This window comes from Wyeomyia smithii, chromosome 1 (assembly GCF_029784165.1).
Source record: "Wyeomyia smithii strain HCP4-BCI-WySm-NY-G18 chromosome 1, ASM2978416v1, whole genome shotgun sequence".
In the NCBI taxonomy this organism is placed as follows: domain Eukaryota; kingdom Metazoa; phylum Arthropoda; class Insecta; order Diptera; family Culicidae; genus Wyeomyia; species Wyeomyia smithii.
Window position 1 is genome coordinate 144992600 of NC_073694.1, and position 18982 is coordinate 145011581.

At 39.4% G+C, this 18982-nt stretch overlaps 1 protein-coding gene across 3 annotated transcripts in view; it reads right to left on the reverse strand.

Annotated features, from left to right (window-relative positions):
• Nucleotides 1-2179: 2179 nt before the first annotated feature.
• LOC129718023 (uncharacterized) overlaps nucleotides 2180-18982 on the reverse strand; it is a 717449-nt gene continuing 700646 nt past the window's right edge. For 2 of the 3 annotated variants that reach the window (XM_055668399.1, XM_055668401.1), the window contains exons 16-17: nucleotides 10026-10184; nucleotides 2180-9945 (exon numbers count right to left, since the gene is read on the reverse strand). In XM_055668399.1, the coding sequence (XP_055524374.1) occupies nucleotides 9017-9945; nucleotides 10026-10184 (1088 nt within the window). In that variant the 3' untranslated portion in view covers nucleotides 2180-9016. The remainder of the gene's footprint in view (nucleotides 9946-10025; nucleotides 10185-18982) is intronic. The other variant, XM_055668402.1, reaches the window with a different exon arrangement.

The following is an 18982-nucleotide window of genomic DNA, read 5'->3' on the forward strand; positions in this document are numbered from 1 at the left end:
GCTGCAGGACAAATGACAATGACAGCTCCTTTTAAGCTTAAAGCATATCTGGCAGTATGTGACCTACTTGAAAATAGCGAAAATCGTTCGAATCGAGCTGCGCAATGTCACCCAATATCCTCAAAACCCAACCCAAGTTTGAAGAACTGCAAGATTTTGAAGGATTGATGAGACAACAACGGAAGATGAACATCTACGCGATCAAATATTTTTCGCTATCCTCCGAAGCCCTACTTGTAGCAGAAATTTTTGATCATACCAATCCATCCTGAAAAATGTCACTGATCACTGTCAAACCGTCAAATCCATTAAGTCTTGTGGATATAAAGTGTCTTGCCACAGTAATCGTTTAATGTGCGAAAAAATTAGCGAATTTCCGTTTGTTAAATATTAAGTGCTTTTTAATATAACAAGTCTCATTAACTGATAGCATGGGGTTTTGAATTGTTGACAGTGTGACAGATGTCAGCGGTTTAAAACAACAAGATATACAACACCGATGCGGAGAACGAAAAGTTGGTCTATATTAGCTGGTTTTATTCAGGTTTCGCTGATGTAAATCTAGTATAAAGTTGTTTCAAAAAACGACCACCGCTGAAGATACCCTAAGTTTACGGAAATCTCTTCAACGAATATAATTTGCAGCATTTACGGTAGATGACGCCAACGTCATCCTGTATCCTTAAAGCTTACTTCTTTGTAAGCTTTGTGAGCTGACGCCACGATTTTCATTGTAATCGATTCGTGCGCATGCGTTCGTTTCGGGTTGAAGCTTTTTCTATTATCCTTATTATCTGTGGTATTATTTTAACGAAAGCATTAGATAATTCCAATAGATAAAAGCATTCGGAGAACTTTCAAGCCTACAAACCTCTGTGTTTGATTTCCGTTAGTTCTCGTTGAAAAAATTAAATTTGAAGGAACTAAACTTAAAGAAACTAAATTTGAAGGATTCATAACATCTAATTTTCAATCTATACACAGTTATTAAATTGTTTTCTCTTACCTATTAACAACGTGCTACATATATCGAGGCCAGGAAAAACAGTTATCGCACTAGCAAACCCTCAAACCTGCTGAATAACGAAAATTAGAATGTCACCAGATAGCGGGTCTGGTGGAATAACCTACACAGCAAATGGAAACTGTCTAGACATGGGTGTAAACTAACTTCGCTTTGACTGTTGTTTTTTATGTTGAATGAAAAGAGACTGTTAAAAAGGGTTTGGACGTAGGGCTACGTCTTTGTTTTTTTTATATTGTAATACATTCTGTAAAAGTGAGAGTGAAACCGACCAAATGTTAGGTTAGATTTCAAACGGTAAGTATCGTATCACACGGTGGATTTTACCAGTCAATATGTTGTTGGATAGATAAAATGATGGACAATTTCGTGATAAGTCAGTTATCATTATTAGTTCATTACCCAGTAGCAAAAATGATGAAAAGTTTCAAGTATATCTATCTCTACAATACCAATTGTTTTGAAGAACAGGTTGTACCACAAAAGTGCTACGATTAAATAATACCTTCCCGTCATAAATTCAAAATATATCTTCTAAAACAAAAACAAGGCTGTTTCGTAACCGCGAGATATCAGAGTCCACTTGCATAATAATTATAATGTTCCACAAAAGTTAGTAATCTTTCGTAGAATAAAGAGATTCCTTCGTGCAATTTTTTCCACGTCACTAGGTTTACCAATTTCCATGAAAAATTTCATATTGTCATATTTTTATTTTCATAAGTAACCAAAATCGTGAACTTTCATTTACTCCGCAAATACTGGTTTTATTGACATAACATGTCCAGGAGATATTTAGTACATAAAAAGCCTCAAAAAGTGTGTGCGCCACTAGTGACGCTACAATATCAAACTTTTTGATCTTACGCTCAAGATAAATGGAGTCCCCAGCGAAGTTCTAGGCAATGGTATCACAAAGAACTTTGCTGAAGATTTTTCTCTTCTACCTTCTCTTGTTTCGGAGACACACTATTTCGTTTCAGACTAGTCCTCAAAATTTTAATCTTTTGAATATCTAATAAACTGTATCATGAAGAATATATTCAGCATATTTTTGCAAAAAAAAACATTGTAGAACACACAAAAAAGATAGCTTAAGTTACTGCGTTAAGAAGGAATTTCGGATTGCAAATAGCATCGATACAAACAGTCAGCTATAAAAACACCATTTCATTTTCTGTATTTCAGCTATACGAGCGATGTTTAATAACTCAGTCCCGAAGCACATGGCGCTGAGCGGTAACCTTTCTGCGCTCACTGAACTATTTACATTGACATGTTTCACATCGCAAACGGTTTGCTGCTTGTGAAGTTTTTTTTGTTTGCATCTTATTCGCTATGGTAATAGGGTTTACACTCTCTAGTTGAGTTGTCCTTGTCCGGTTCGATCGCTGGTTCTTTTCAGATTACGTAATTTGTACATTTTTTTACACAAATTGTTACTAATTTATCGGGGTGTATATCGATTCAGCTGAAACTCTTCAGGATATGTACAGGCTTTGGGTAAACGGAGTTGCATCTGGAATCGCAAGATTACATTTTGCTACTTACGAAATACAAAACCATTCTTTTATGTACAACAACTATTTTAACTAACGTACGATTTTTGCTATAACAAGTGAATAGGGATATCTCTGCACAGAATTCAGTTCAAGTACTTCAACGAAAACGGGTGTATGGCAAAGTTGTTTCAAACTGAAAATTGATATGATTCAAATTTGGTTTTGATATGATAAAAATATTTTAGCGCCGTTTTAGTGTATTGTCAATTGACGGATATTTGCTCAAGTGATACAATCACGGTTAATAATTACATTTCAATATTTGTTTCTGAACTATAGAAAATTCTTTTCAATCTTATAGCTGGCAGCAATTGGCAATTTCATTCAATAAATCCTGAAACATATTCGAAGTAATTGATGCCGCATGAATTAGTTGTATTTTTATACGTAATTACAATTGATGTTTTTTTTTTTCATGTAAGACAATAAAAATGCTACATTCCATACACAAATATTAATAACACATTTTGCCTTCGATTGGTTGGACCGATTTCGCGATTTAGTGGCTGGTCATATCTGCAACTACTGTTCTACTCTGCGTTCGCGTTCCTGTCTAATATATCTCGGGAACATTAAAACTGGATTGCGTTCTACAAGGTTTCATTGTTCGTTTCCAATTTACTACGTTATTGCTGTGGAAGACTTTTTGCGCTTTCCAGATATGATCGCTTCCTATACAATCGAGGAGGTATCTTGCATGTACTTTGTAATATTCGCCTTTTGGTGATGACTCGGAACTTGTTTTTTTATTTGCAAATAATCGTTCTGACTGTTGAATTTTGCTCATGGAAACTACGATGATTTGCTAGTTTTGTTTTCCTATCTTCTGTATTTCTTACCTCTAATCAAAGCAGAATCACATCGTGAGGCTAACGGAAGATTTGTTTTTCCCGCTGTAATTCTACCCAACGGATGAAATCGGAAATCAAATTGATCACGTATCCCAGATAATTATTACTGCCTAACTTTGTAATGCTACATAACAGTAAATTAGAAACTGCGAATCGCTTCGCCGCGGCGGGAAACAATCGCTTAGTGATAATAATCGACGAAACGTAACACAATTGTTTTGTAATTGTTTTCATCCGTTTCCTGAAGCAAACCAGCACGCGCAACACGCTGCAATGTTTTACGTCAAGTGGACGCAGGGTAAATCAGTGTAGATACAATCTTTCTTAACGAGAAATGGTTTTAAGTTTTTAATTTGAAAAGGAAATAATTGGTAAAGCGGAAAAGACGAGGATATGGGCTGTTGTAAACGAATATTTCATTCTGATGATTCCAAGATAAAATATGTTGTAAAAACTATTCTAAAAACAATTTAATTAAGATCACCCTCTCTGCAGTTTTGAATCCTGGTTAATTTTTGATCCGCCTATGGCTATCAGATTCCCAACTCAGTTTGAGAATAACGTTAGAAATAGATTACTCCACAAAAATGTTGTTTATGCTGAGACTCCGAATTTCGATAATAAAATTTAATAATCTTGACTCGTTGTTGGATCGTGTATCTTTCCATTATGAAATGACAAACCTTACTAAAGAGAAATGTCAAGAGAGTACTTTCGTAATACTCTTATTGTAAAGTCCCTTTATTGTGTTAGCGTATTTGGTATCAATATTTTTATGTCGCTAACTTTTATCTAAATAAAATAACTCTCTTAAAACAATATGGTGGCCTTGAAAAGATTCAACATGACATCTGAAGTTAATTTTCGGTTTCTCTGCATCATCCCGATTACGAAAACAATCAAATTAGGTGGTATCGGTCATTTTGGTCTGTTTTCCAGAAACCGAAAATCGTCATCTTATAATTTAAAACGAAGTCCGGGGTCAACTTTAAACTTCTGTGCATCATCCCGATTACGGAAATACCTGTATTTGGTGGTATTCGGTTGTTTTTCGTTGTTTCTCAGAGAGCGGATGTCGCCATTTCGGGATGCGAACGGAGTGTGGGACCGATTATCCACCTCTAGGTATCATTCTAGTTTTGTAAATACTAATTCTGAATGTTATTTGATCATTTTAGGCCGTATGGGTATCATTCAGGTTCCAGAAAAACCCAATTCGGCCATTTTGGACTGTTTTCCAGAAACCAGAATTATAAAAAGGTGTCTGGGGTCGATTTTTGGCTTCTGTGCATCAATCCCGATTGAAATATGAGTTTCATTTGTGTGGGACTCCCTGCTGTGTTAAATCGGAAGGAATGTCAAACCATCATTAAAACGTTTTTCGTACTCTAAAATCCTCACTTTCCAAACTTGGTTCCAATGACTTGATTAATTCATGAGTTGTGTGAAAATTTGTGCTTCATTTGAATGAAGGCCCTCCATCCTGAAGAGGGTGGGGTGAAGAACCCCCATAGATTCTAGAATTAAGCAAAAAATTGTATAGCACCCCTCCTTCCCTTCCAAAGTAGAGAAGAGTGTCGAACTACCATGAATCTTTTGTAGCTCCTAAACATTTGGTTTTAATTTGTATGTTAAGCCCTTCCTCCAGAGTAGGTGAGGGTGTCATGTCATCTTTAAAACATAACTTGTTCCCAAAAACAACCACATATCAAATTTGATTCCATTAACCTGATTAGTTCTAGCGAAGAAGGGGAAGGGAGACTGACCTCCTGGAAGAAAAACCTAGCCGTCTTGAGCGTCTTTTTTCTAGGTTATGGGCGGCTCCCGACAACGTTTGACCCGCAGCGGGCAAATGAATTAATTACCGTGTTGTCTCGGACGCCATATTCAAAATTGCAGCCCCGTCTCGAGACTTGGTAGCGCGGCCCTAGTGAGACAACCTGCCTAAATAATTACACTACGAACAATCTAGAAAATATATCTCGAAATACTCGGCATAGACCTAGGTAACAAGATATGAATCACGAGTGAAAGCTTGGTGCCTGGAGCTACAATTTGTAGGCGGAGACAGGGTTCTGCTCGAGCAGTGAGAACCCCTCAAACGAGAGAGAAGGTGTTAAAAATCCGCGGTGGTTAGGTTTGGCTTTATTAGATCAGTGAAGCAACAAACGAGTTGAGAACGTATTTTTCTGTAAAAGTTAGAATGCAGGATCGCATTATCATTTGGAAGGCGATCAGCGAGAGGAAGTATTTACTGAGGATTAAAGAATATTCCTTCAACTACAGCGTCATCTACGTACACTGCCCGTACGATATTAGACCTGGTTACGAGAAGGAATCGTTCTAAGGGCAGTTGGAGGTAATATACAACAGCTGCTCACCACGGGACGTTATTTCGAGATATGAACGCCCAGGTTGGTAGGGAAGTGATGTATAGACCAGTGATATTACCTAACAGACACACATCACAAAAGATCACAACGGCCTACGATACATCAACTTCGCAACATCCTCAGGCGTGGTGATAAGAAGTATCACTAAGCTACCTGGAGATCACTTGGCCACTAAACAACTAACCAAATTGACCACGTTACCATCGCTGGCCAGCAACCGCGGCACTAGGTAAGGTAACCTCAATCCTACACGCAAAAAGTGTTTAAGAAGATATACCAACCCCTAAAGGCTACATACTGAGTCCAGATATGCGTGGAAACGTATAGATAAACCTAATCGAAGGCGATCGCGAGATTGTCGACATGTGGGAAGAGTTCATCGTTGAGTACCAAAATAACGGAGCGGAAGAAAAGTTAACCTTGGAGTGCCGACAAACGATAGCCGTGACCAAGTTACCGGTACTCTGGAAACTAAAGAAAATATTGGGTCACTTAAGGACAATAGAGCCACAGGTAATGACAGACTACCGGCAAAGCTCTATGAACACGGTAAAGAGGCACTGTCAACACTACTCTACATGGCAATTCCCAGGCTTTGGGAGAGAGACTTCCGTAAGAATGGATGAAAGGAGTTGTATGTTCCATCTACAAATAGGGCGATCGTCTATAGTGCAGCAACTACCGTGTCATAACATCGATCGACATTGATCACCTTTTGCAAAAAATGCAGGGCAGTATCAAGCGGATTCAACTTATCTGGCAACAGCAACAGTTATGGGAGTCTATCCATGAAACTGTGGCAACTGCTCAGCGACACCAACAAAATGGCTGGTTTGATGAAGAGTGCCAGCGAGTGACGTACGAGAAAAATGCTGCCAGATGCTGGAAGTTATTGTCTGGCTCTCGACTAACCAGAGAACGGTACAGGGTAACAAGGGTGAAAGAGAAACGTATCCACCGCAAGAAGAAAAGGCAGCACGGAGAGAGTATGATAGCTGAAGCACAAAAAAGAATGGATCAAAATGATGACCGGAAGTTATATGCAACTGTCAATGGAGCGCTGCATAAGACTGCACCAGTGTCCGTCCAAATTTGTTGACAGGCAAAACAATAGTGGCAGCCAGGTGGAAGGAGCGTTTTGAAGATTTGTTGAATGGTGATAATGGAGGTGTAACGCTGTGAAACAACCAACACTGGATGAGATTAAGAAGGCTCTGAGCTAGCTGAAGAATGATAAAGGAAGGACGAGATCCCGGTCGAACACGGAAGTTTGCACTACCTTGATTTATCCATGATGTTGTAATAAGCATATGACAGGAGAAAGAACTGCCTACCAGTTTGTGGATGACCTCGTATGCCCAGTCCACAAGAAAGGGTTCAGACTAGAGTACGCCAACTACAGAGGGATCACACTTTTGAACTCGGCGTACAAAATACTGTCGCGTATCCTGTTCAACAGACTGAGACCGCTTGAGGAGTCCTTCTTCGGCGAGTACTAGGCTGATTGTTGTGAAAGCCGATAAACGACGGATCAGATGTTTACCCTGCGGACGATCCTAGATGAATTCCGGGAGTATAACTTGCAGACTCACCACCTGTTTTTTGAATTAAAAACAGCGTACAATTTGGTAGAAAGAAATAAGTTGTGGCAGCTAATGCTCCAGCGATACTGATTAGGCTGATACGTGCAACGCTGGGGAGCTCGAAATCAAGTGTTCGAATTGCAGACGAAGAGTCAACTTCGTTTGTGACCTTAGATGGATTGCCGAATTTACTGTTTAACATTGCACTCGAAGATAAGATTAGGAGATCTGGTGTGCAGAGGAACGGCACACGGTTGCATATTCTTCTTGGCTTTGCGAACGATTTAGATATCATGGGATTCGATCGTAGGGCAGTGAAGGAAGCTTTTGTGCCTCTGAAGAGGGAGACGGTGAGGATAGGCTTGACCATTAACTCTATCAAGACGAAGTACAACGGGTAGAGACAGAGGCAGGTCTAGCGGTATTAGTGTTGAGGTAGTGATTGATGGGGAAGTTTTTGAAGTTGTTGAAGAATATGTTTATCTTGAAGCACTTGTGGCATGTGACAACGATGTTTTTCGTGAAGTGAAAAGACAGATTGCAGCAGCGAATAGGGTCTTTTGCGGACTGTGTAACCAGTTCAGGTCCCTCAACATGCAAACGTCTACGAAATTCGCGTTGTATAAAACGCTGATAATTCCAGTGGCCCTATACGGACGTTGAAAGAGGTGAACCGGAAAGCATAGAAAAAATAGTGTTCACTAGGGAACCAGGGAGTGGTTAGCGGCTTCGTGGAAGGCCACGAGCATGCTGACTGTATGTAATGGAAGAGGACCTGGGAGCCCTGAACGTTCGGGGGAACTGTAGAAGTATCGCCCAAGACCGACGAAGATGGTGCTCTGCAACACGCCCGGCATTGGGGTGAAGACACGCTGAAGCCATCAGGGTATCAAGGTACATATAGGTTCTTCGACTGAAACTCTCTGAAATCTGGAAAACAAATCCCAGTACTGTTGTGCGTTTCATATAAAGTCTAATACCGGACTGGATTTCTGAGTCCCTGGTAAAAATAACATCTTTTTATTTGATTGATTTAATTTGTCGTTTAGGATCTGTCAGCGAACTGTGATATGCATCATTTGCATTTGACCAAACGTTAGAAGTTAGAAGAAAATTGAACACAACAATGTACGAAAAAGAAAATGTTTTCTCCAGAAACCAAAAGAGCACGAGCAGATATTATAAATATCTTTACGTATTGTTTTTAGAGGCAACCCATTCTGTTATCTGCAATTCCACCGGATTTTTGTTTTCCCTAAAGTACAACGCGTACGCGTTCAGCAAATTAATCGCATTTTTTAATGAAGCGGTATTTGTTCATTTCAGATTTGTGATTCATGCAAGTATATTTTTTTCGTTCTGATAAAAATATGGAAACAAAAATCACAACTTTAAAAATCATAACTTGGTTAAATACTGCTATTTATGTGCTTTGTCATTATATCCAATTCTATTTCAGAAAGCACATACACATGGACACACTTCCCACCCGAAACGATTGCTGCGTGCTGGCATGGTGACGCTCGAAAAAGACGACCGACCGAAATCGGTTACCAAAATCTGGACTCTACTGTACATGCTAAAAGTAGTCTACACGATAATTCTACACGCAACTTTCCGGTCCCGGCAGTGTATCGGTGATTATGTGCTGCCGATTCCGGGCTTTGGAGAGCGTCGCACCCACAGTGGAGGACGACGACGGCGACGGGACACTGCTGAAGTCCATCAGATCGGTGGCAAACTCCGAACCGGAATATCGGTACTCCGGATTGCCGCCGCTGCTTCCAGATGCATTCACTGTTTGCGGTTTGCTATCGGTGCTGCCACCACCAAGAGCGGAATGGTGATTGTGATTACTGCTAAGGTGGTTGCTATTATTTCTATATTCGATATGATTGGTGGCAGAGTTATTTTTTATTTCGTTCGATATGTTAAGCAGTCTATAGTCAAGGTTTTTGTCGTAGTCCAACCGATCGGTTGGCTCAGTAGGAGAGCTTTTGTAGCTGTAAGGATCCACCAGGGGTGGAGAGCTGTGATTGTACTGAAGGGTGGAATAGCTGTACGGTTTCTCGTAATCCAGCAGGTCACTGCCACCTGAGGCGTAGCTAGTGGAATACTGCGGTAGACCGACCGTGGCCGAGGGCGGAGGTTTACTCTGGAGATGATGTGGTTGTTGCTGCTGCTGTAACAAACTGTACGTGTTGGAAGTATCGTTCCGTTTTAATGTGCTCTGTCGGCTGGAAGGTGTCGATTTTTGGTCATAGCTTTGTGTGGCATAAATTGTGCTTTGTTTTGCTCCCATGCTTGTGCCACCTCCACCTCCACTGCATAGTGCATCCGGTCTTATTCCCACCGGGGAACCCATCTTCTGGATATCCTTTATCGATTGCATGCTAGTCGAGCCTTGCGTTTTCTGTGCGCTCAGTATGTCTGGCTGCTTTTCGACGCCCTGTTTGAGCGTGTAGGCGACCACGTACTTCTGCTGACCCATGCCCATCTCGAGCGGTGTGGTCACGGTGATATCCATGCCTGCTGGGGAGAAAACGAGAAAGTGGTTAGTTCAATTGTGCAATGTTTGAAATTTCACGTAATCGCCCGGCCGCTCGACCTACCCATATGTTTCTCCTTGCCATCGCACAACCCGGTTCCGTGGCCGTCGCGTTTCCTTCGTATCGCCAGAACCACCACCAGCAGGACAGCAATCCCAATAGTGAACAATGCACCGGTCAGTAATGCCGCAAGCGGTAGAATTGAAAACCCATCGCTGCCGTCTGCGAATCAGGAGGAAGAAAACGGTTGATTGTTAGAGGAGAGCTGCAACTGATATTTAACGAGCTTAGGCTTATTTATGAGGTCTGTAATTACACGGAACATTAAAGCATCAGAGTAATAAACATTCGATAGACGATGCCAGCGGTCTGCCGTACACGCAGCAGTTTGTTGAATTATTGGTTGCTTTTCATCTAATAACTTAATTACAGTGGATATTTGCCAACTGTTGGCTGTTAATCAGTTCTCGCATAAAACCAGCTATTAGTTGTAATGCGATGTTGTTTATGTGTCCAGTTACGTGATGGAATCTTTTTCGGAAAATATCAATCTATTTTAAAATGAGACCCAAAACATAACCAAATCTTTCATTCGAAAAACACTCGAATCGTTATAGCGGAACTTTAAATATCACAGGAAGACAGCATCATGCGTCACTTTGTCAGGCGCTTTTCTCACCCGCAGCATAAACTCAGGACTTTTTTGGTAGTCGTAGCATTTGAATTCATTTTATTCGTATCTGGCCTATTCCGGCGGAAAGAAAAAAGGTATAGCAGAATAGTAGGACCAGAGGGCAATCTCGACACACCACGATAAAAGTTTTTTACCCCGAAAATTTCCAACCAGGCGCACCAGATGCGGGTCACATCAAGTGCGAGGGTTAATTTCTGAAGCAGGGAGAAGAAAAAAAGCGAAGCTGCAGAGACGATAAGGTAAACTTTTCTTTCCCCCTTGGCTTGCCGGAGGCCATAGTGCATTTGTCATCCGGTTCGTCGTTTTATTCGGTTCTGTGCTCACAATCCGTCTCTGCGGTCAACAATAGGTTTGTTGTAGTGGTGAAAAAAAAACTTCAATCCGCCTCGTGGTGCGATGTAACCCTTTCTCACGGAACGGTATTTAGTAGTTCATTTTGTCGTTAGAAATGTACATTTCGAAAGAAATAATTTTTTTTAGTGAATAATTTTTTACAGAACTGCAATTGTACTATCGCTAACTATATCGAAGACACCAATTCAATTAAATGCACCAGTTTATTCCAACACATTATATAACTTTAATTATTACAACTCTGAATTAGTCTCTTTCGGACAAGCAATCATTATACTATCTGATGAACTAATATCTTAAGACCACGAAAGACCACGGGGGGTACGGGAGTATATAAAGCGATCAAAACATGACTACGTGGTTTAGAAACGACCCCTTTTTTCGTTGTTTTCCAGAAACTGAGAGTTCATCTTTGAATTCAAAATGGTAGCCAGGGTCAATGCTTGGATTCTATACATTATTTCGTATTTGGTCACTTTAGGATATTTTTCAGAAACCGGAAGTCACCAGCTTGGATTTTAAAAAGGCATTTGGAGATAATTTCTGGCCTTTGAGCGTCATTCTGGTTTAGATACACCCAAATTGGGTGTTATTTGGTCATTTTCGGTTGTTTTCCAGAAACCGGAAGTCGCTATTTTAGAATTCAGAATTGTGTCTGTGATCGATTCTAGCTTCTGTGTATCATTTTGGTTCAGAAGATACTCATATTGGATGGAAATCGGCCATTTCTGGCTATTTTTCAGAGACCGAAAATTGCCATCTTACAATTCATAATGGTTTCTGAGGTCAATTTTCAGTTTCTAGCATCATTCTAGTTCCGGAGGTACTCATGTTGGGAGTTATTTGGTCACTTTAGGCTGTTTTTCAGAGACAGAACTTCGTCATCTTTGACTTCAAAATGGCATGTGAAATCAATTTCTGCCCTCTGGGTGTCATTCTGGCTATAAAAACATTCTTATTATTATTCAGCTTATTATTATTATTATTTATTTATATCCATCTGACCCGCAGTGGTCTTAATAAAATGTTGATATACTAACAATAACAAACAAAGAGCAACATTAACAAACAGATTTTCAGCAATAGAAACTATCTAACAAGCACATGAAACATTTTTAAACTATCCTATGCACTACATGAGTCGTCTTAACCTATTCTTGAAAACGTCAATGGTTACATTAGAGTCCAAATAGTCAAAAAATCTATTGAATACGTCACACATCGCCCTTATAGGTTCGTTCTGGCCGTAGTTAGTACGTTGGTAGTCAAGTCGTAGAAAGTTCCATGATCTCAGGCTTCTCGCAGGCACATAGATGTTGAGTTGAGAGAGAATGGCCGGGACATCAATTTGTCCAGCGAAAAGTTTCCCCACAAAAACAGCTCTCGATATATTTCTTCTCTTTGCTAAAGTGTCCATATCCAGTAAACGGCAACGATCAATGTATGGAGGAAGCTCACTCGGGTTACTCCATGGTAGAGTACATAGTGCATAACGGATGAACCGGCTTTGCGCTGACTCAATTTTATTCTTTCAAATCTCCGCATTGGGGCACCAAACAACAGCAGATGTTTCTAGCACCGACCGCACTAGAGAAAAATATATAACACATCAAGATCCTTAACTACAGAGTCTCTTCCAAACGGCTGACCAGAGATTATGTAACTCCACAGGATTGTTTTTTTTTTCTACGGGTGAATGAAATCGCAGAGCATTTGGAGATACTAACTGTCAGGCAATTGTGTATGCATCAGTTATAGAACGCATCAATATACTGCTGTAGTCCCTCACAGTCAGCTGTAGATCTTATGACAAGGAAAATCTTCAAATCATCGGCGTACATTAATTTACATCCTGGCGGAATGACAAAACAAACATCGTTGAAGAACAAGGAAAAAAGCAGCGGTCCAAGGTTGCTTCCTTGAAACACGCCCGACAAGTTTACAAAACTGTATGACTCGCTGTTTACTAGTTTCACAGACAGAGTACGATCAACTAAGTAAGATTTAAGCCAGCCGACCAGATTCGATGTTGCACCCAGCCGCTCAACTTTCGCCAACAAGATGTTGTGATCCATGCGATCAAATGCTGCTTTGAGATCGGTGTAAATAGAGTCTACTTGAGCACCATCTTCCAAATGTTTGATACAATGAGAACAGAACTGAAGCAGATTCGATGTTGTAGATCTTCCAGGAAAGAAACCATGTTGGTCTACCGAGATGTACGCATTGCTTTCGCGAAGCAGGACGCCTCCTACTAATACTTCAAAAAGTTTGGACCCAGCGCATAATGAAGTTATCCCACGATAGTTAGCTGTATTTTGTTTATCCCCTTTTTTGAAAACTGGGAACATTGTTGATTTTTTCCAGCGCTCTGGAAACACTCCTTGCGCCAGCGACTGGTTAAATATTAATTTTAATGGAGCACAAAGGACAGTAGCACATTTTTTGAATACACTGGCAGGAATTCCGTCTGGACCAGGTATCACAGGTGACTTCAATTTCTTTATTGCAAGCATGATATCATCGTCGATGAATCGAACATTGCCTAGATTCATTACATTGTTTGGAACGTTTTGAAGAGCATTTCTACCTGTACAGCGCTAACATGGGATGCGTTGAATGCACTAGAGAAGTGCTTGGTAAACAAGTTGCACCTTTGGGGTTTCTTCTGAGGTTTGACTGCACACGTAGGATGTGCTGTGAATAAATGATACGGTTATATGCTCTGTAGTTATTACTGGCCTGGGTGAAGTCTCGCTTTGTCAAGGGATTCCGTTGATGTGTGTATCTGCGAAGTGCTTTTGCTCTCAAACGTTTTAGTTTTTTCAACCGCTGATTAGACCAGGGTGGTTTCGGTCTGGGACGAAGAGCTGGAACGTGAAGACTGAACAGCTGAAGTAAAATAGTTGAGCATGATTTTGTGCCGTTTCCCAGTTGATTGTTTGTAACGAATTCATTAGTGCAATAAAATCTGCTTTGACAAAATTAAATTCCCTATCTTCGGGCGTATCATCAAAATCAACTGGTTGCGGAAATGCTTGAGTGACCAACAGAGGAGGGTGATGCGAATCCATTTCTAGTAGAGGCTCACAAGCTTCAACGACAGTGCAATCCGGTGCCACTTCCTCATTGACGAATATGAGATCTAACGTTCGATTCCTATCGTTAGTGACAGTGCACATCTGTAACATATTCAGTAGCGACATACCGTCCAGAAGAGCAGAAGCAGTTCCAGAAAACATAGACTCGGAAATGTTTGGAATAGCATAGCCCGAGCTTGTACGTGTCCAGGTAATACCAGGCTGATTGTGGTCTCCAAAGAGCAAATGAGTTGCATGCGGCTGGAGCGAGCACGAAATTTCAAGAGCAGAGTCTATATGTTTTTGCACGGTAAAAATATCATTGGAGTAATCGGGAGAAAGATATATGACGCGAATACAAATGCTGCTGCCCCGACAATTAATATTCACCCACAGCTGTTCAAGTTCGTCATGAGTACACAAATTGTGCCTGGATGCAAATCGGGTTGATACAGCAATAAGGACACCACCACCTCGAATTTTTCCAGATCTAGCTGCATCACGATCAGTGCGGTATACATTATATTGTGTTCCAAATAGCTGCACTGAGTTAATTTCACTGTTCATCCATGTCTCGGACAAGCAAATAACATCGAGTTCCGAGTTTTATATTACCATTCACAGCAGTCCTAGAAGCGAATGTTTCGTCAGCGGTTGAAGCGTTCAAACTATTCGGGTACTAGCCGTTTACAGCGGGTTGGAGAACCCGTTCACCACACCCACGCACTGGACCGGGACGGCTGATGATCGCTGAATGGTATTTGGTCATTATCGGCTGTTTGCCAGACACCGGAAGTCGACATCTTTGAATTTAAAGTGGTGTCTGTGATCGATTTTAAGCTTCTGTGCATCTGGTTCCGGGGATACTTACATTGGATAGGAATCGGCCATTTTTGGCTGTTTTCCAGAAACCGGAAGTTGCCATCTCACAATTCAAAATGTTGTCTGAGGTCAATTTGTGACTTCAGTGCATCATTACGATTCCGGAAATACTCGTAACCTGGTTTAAATATTTGTTTAGTTTGTATGAGAAACCTACCTCCTCTTCTGGGGGAGTGACAAACCACCATAGAAATTTGTGTTTGATTTGTATAACAGCCCTACCATCAAGAAGTGGGTGGGGTGTTGAACCACCATGAAAATATTTTTTGCTCCCAAAAACATCCGCATGCCAAATTTGGTTCCATTTACTTGATTATCTATCAAGATGTGCAGAATTTTGTGTTTCACTTGTTTGGAATCCCTCCCTCACAGAAGAGAGAGGGGTGTCAAACAATTAGAGATATATTTACTACCCCATGAAAAGAAAATTAGGTGAAAGTGAAGAGGAGATTGAGCGAATATTGGAAGAAGATCAGGAGAAATTTTGAAGCAAATTTGGAGAATATTAGAAAAAAGTTATAAAAGGGTAAGAAGATTGTAGGAAAACTAAATAAAATCAGAGTGAAGATAACGATAAGAAAAGAATAAAAGAATGTTAAGATAAGGTTGAAAAAAGATTGAGGGAAGATAAAAAGAAAATTGAGAGATAAGGTTGGTAAAAGATTAGAAGAATATATAACAAACGAATAAATTGTGTTGTTTCGAAAATAAAAATTACACCGATTTGTTTCTACATTGTGTGCCGATCTATACGGGGAACAAACTCGAAGTGCTCTTCATCCATCCTTGGCTCAGCGATCTATAGGAAATACAGTCTACCCGTCTCGAATCTATTAGTGTTCGGACCACACTAAGTGATGAATATAAGAAAATTAGGAGTAGACTAGGAGAAAATTAGGATAAGATTGAGATGAGACAACCAGACTGAGACAAGATAAGAAAATGATCAGTAGCAGATTAACAAAAGGTTGGGATAAATTCAAAAAAGACTAAGAGAAGATTAGAAGCAATTCAGAAGATAAGCAGAGGATTAGGATTAGGTTAAGAAAAGGTTAGCAGAAGATTAAAAGACGATTCGGAGAAAGTTAAGAGAAATTTGATGAAAGCTGGGAGAAAATTAGAAGAAGATTCGACGAAGACTGAGAGAAAGTTTGGCAAACGAGTATGCGGTGAATAGGACAAGATTGAGAAAATATTGGAAAAACATTTTTAGAAGATTAAATAAAAATTAAGAGAACGGGACGAGAAAATGTTTTGGGAAATGTTAGAAGAATGTGAGGAGAAGATCAGAAGACAATTTGGAGAAGTAGAATAGGGAAAAGTTTGAGAAAAGATTCGATGCAAATCTGAAAAAGGTAGCAAAACAAAAGATTAGACGAAAATTGGGAGAAGATGAGATGAGATTATGAGAAGGAAATTAGAATAAAGTAGCGAGAATAAGAGGTTGAAAAAAGTTAAGGAATATACTTAGAGAAAATTGAAAGAAGATATGGAGCAAATTTGGAGAATATTAGAAAAAAGTTATAAGAGGGTAGGGAGCAGATTACATAAAAATAAAAGGAAATTAGTGGATAATTTTAAAACAGATTAGGAGAAGGTTAGAGGAAGATTAACAGAAAGTACAAAGATTAATAGAAACTAAGGAAAAGATTGAACTAAGATAAGCAAAAAATTAGGAGAAAGTTTGGAGAAGATGAAAAGAAAATTAGTAGAAGATTAGACAAAGATTTATAGAAAATTACAAAAAAGATATTACAAGGTTTTATGAAAATCAATTGAAAATTAAGAGGAGACTAGAACAAAATTATGAGAAGAAGAAGTAGTAACGAGAAGAACAACAGAAGATTAAGGGAAGGTAAGAAGAAAGTTGATATGACATAAGAAGAAAATTTGAGGATTAGATGAAAATTAGGGACGATTGAGAGAATGTTAGAAGAAGATTAGGTGAAAATAAGAAGACGATTGGGAGGAGATTAGGAAAATATTAGAGGAAGATTGTTAGATGATCAGATGAAAATTAGGAATAAGTTATAAGAAAACTAGTACAGGTTACGGTGTAAATTAGGAGAAGAACAGGCGAAGATAAAGAGAAGAGGATTATTTGTAAAATATGAAGTGAAGATTAAATGATGATGAGGAGGATATTAGAAGCAGGTTTGAGAAAAATTTTGGAAAAGTAATGAGAAAAATTGAAGGAGATTTAAAAAAGTTAGAAAACGAATTAAAAATAGAAAAAGATTAAGAAAAAGCAAAAGAAAATAAGAAGAAAGATGAGAGAAGATTAGGAGATACTTGATAGAAATCTTGATAATGATTTTTTTGCTTTTACAATGCTTTGGTATGAATTAGTCCCTAAGGCTGACGACATTTAACACGAGTTTAACGATTTTAAATATGCATGTACAGTTAAGAAAAATAGTGTACCAATTCCACATATGGTTGGAGTAATAAATATTTGAAATAAGCGGTCCAATCTAGCCTTATTACCTCAAATAAATATTTACGCTAGAAATTGATTTAACGTTTGCGACAAGAAAATGGACTTTTTTCGAAAGATAGTTAAAAAAATAGCCAAGACAGATAATTGAGTTCGATAAATTTCCCATGGAAGGCAACTATGTTAGCGTACTTGCAAAAAACTCTACGCCCTTGCGTACGGTCTTACGGCAGTTAACCGGAACATTCGCCATGACGGACGAAAACATGTGTGTAGGCATGTTTTGAGTCTTTTTTTTTTTGTTTTTCTACCAATTCCTCCTTAGTTTTTGCGACGAAATTGTTGGAGTAGATCTTACGCTTCAGGTTGCCCAAAAATCCTCGATGGGACGCAACTTGGGGACGTTGGGCGGGTTCCTCAACTTGGGACCTAGATAGATATCGAGCCGCTCCATCTCCTCCAACGATCACTTCGAGTAGTGGGCTGACGCCAGATCCGGTCAAAACGCCGCGCTTCCAGCCTTATAGTATTTCTTGAAAAACGATGCAACTTTCGGCAGACACTTCGTACAATGACTATTCCCTTTCAGTTCGCAGCGAAAGAAGAGCGGCACCAGGTACTTTTTCACTGTTTAGCCGGTTGCGCCGATATCGCGGCCAAGCGCATGCAGCGATGCATCAACTTTTCCCTCGGTTTTCCTCTTAGGTCGTCGACCGTCCGGAACCGGGCTTTCTTTCGATGCTCTGATTGTTTTTCAATAGTACCAAGATATTGTAGATGCCGTAATGGGCGTATCCGGTTTCCACGAACTGACGCATGATGTCCGTTTTCGACGCGACGGGGTACCGTTCTTTGAATGCGCACACTTCTGAACGGACTCTCTGCTTTCTCCTCCATCTTTCGCGGTTAGAGTTCGACTGATAGAGCTGTCATTTTTTTCTGCTGACACTGGGTTACTATGATTGATGCTGCATGGGTAGTTTCGTCAGTGGGTGTGAAGGTGAACCCATGAAAAATCGGCAATCTTTGTTCATTCTTTTACCGCAAAATTTACCGAAACCTTTCAACAAATACTTTGGGAACATTTATATTCAAAAGCGTCCAAAATTTCAATAATTTTGTGTATTTATTGTTATTGTTTTGAAGCAATAATACATCATCGCTTCAGTATTTGTTCTGATAAATAAAAGTTTGATGAATACATCTTAATTTAACTACTAACATGATGTGCAAATCGATTATATAATCAAGCAAAGGTGCTTGAGGCTGCTGTCAAAACCTTTTTTTTTTTTTTGATTACACAACATTTATTTGACACGGCACAATAACATATTTTTAAATTATATTTTAGTATATTTTCAAAACCTTTTGTTGACAGTAATTTTAAAATTTAATAATTAATTTACTATCATTGGTTTTTGATATGCTTAATACTGCTTAGTGTTTCCAGAGAGCAGTTTCAATATGAATTAAGTTTTTTTTATTGATTCTAATCTGGTGAATTTGTTTTGGTAATTTGATTATAAATTAATTCGTAAATTTGTTTTCCCAATGTACGACCGTAATGTAATGC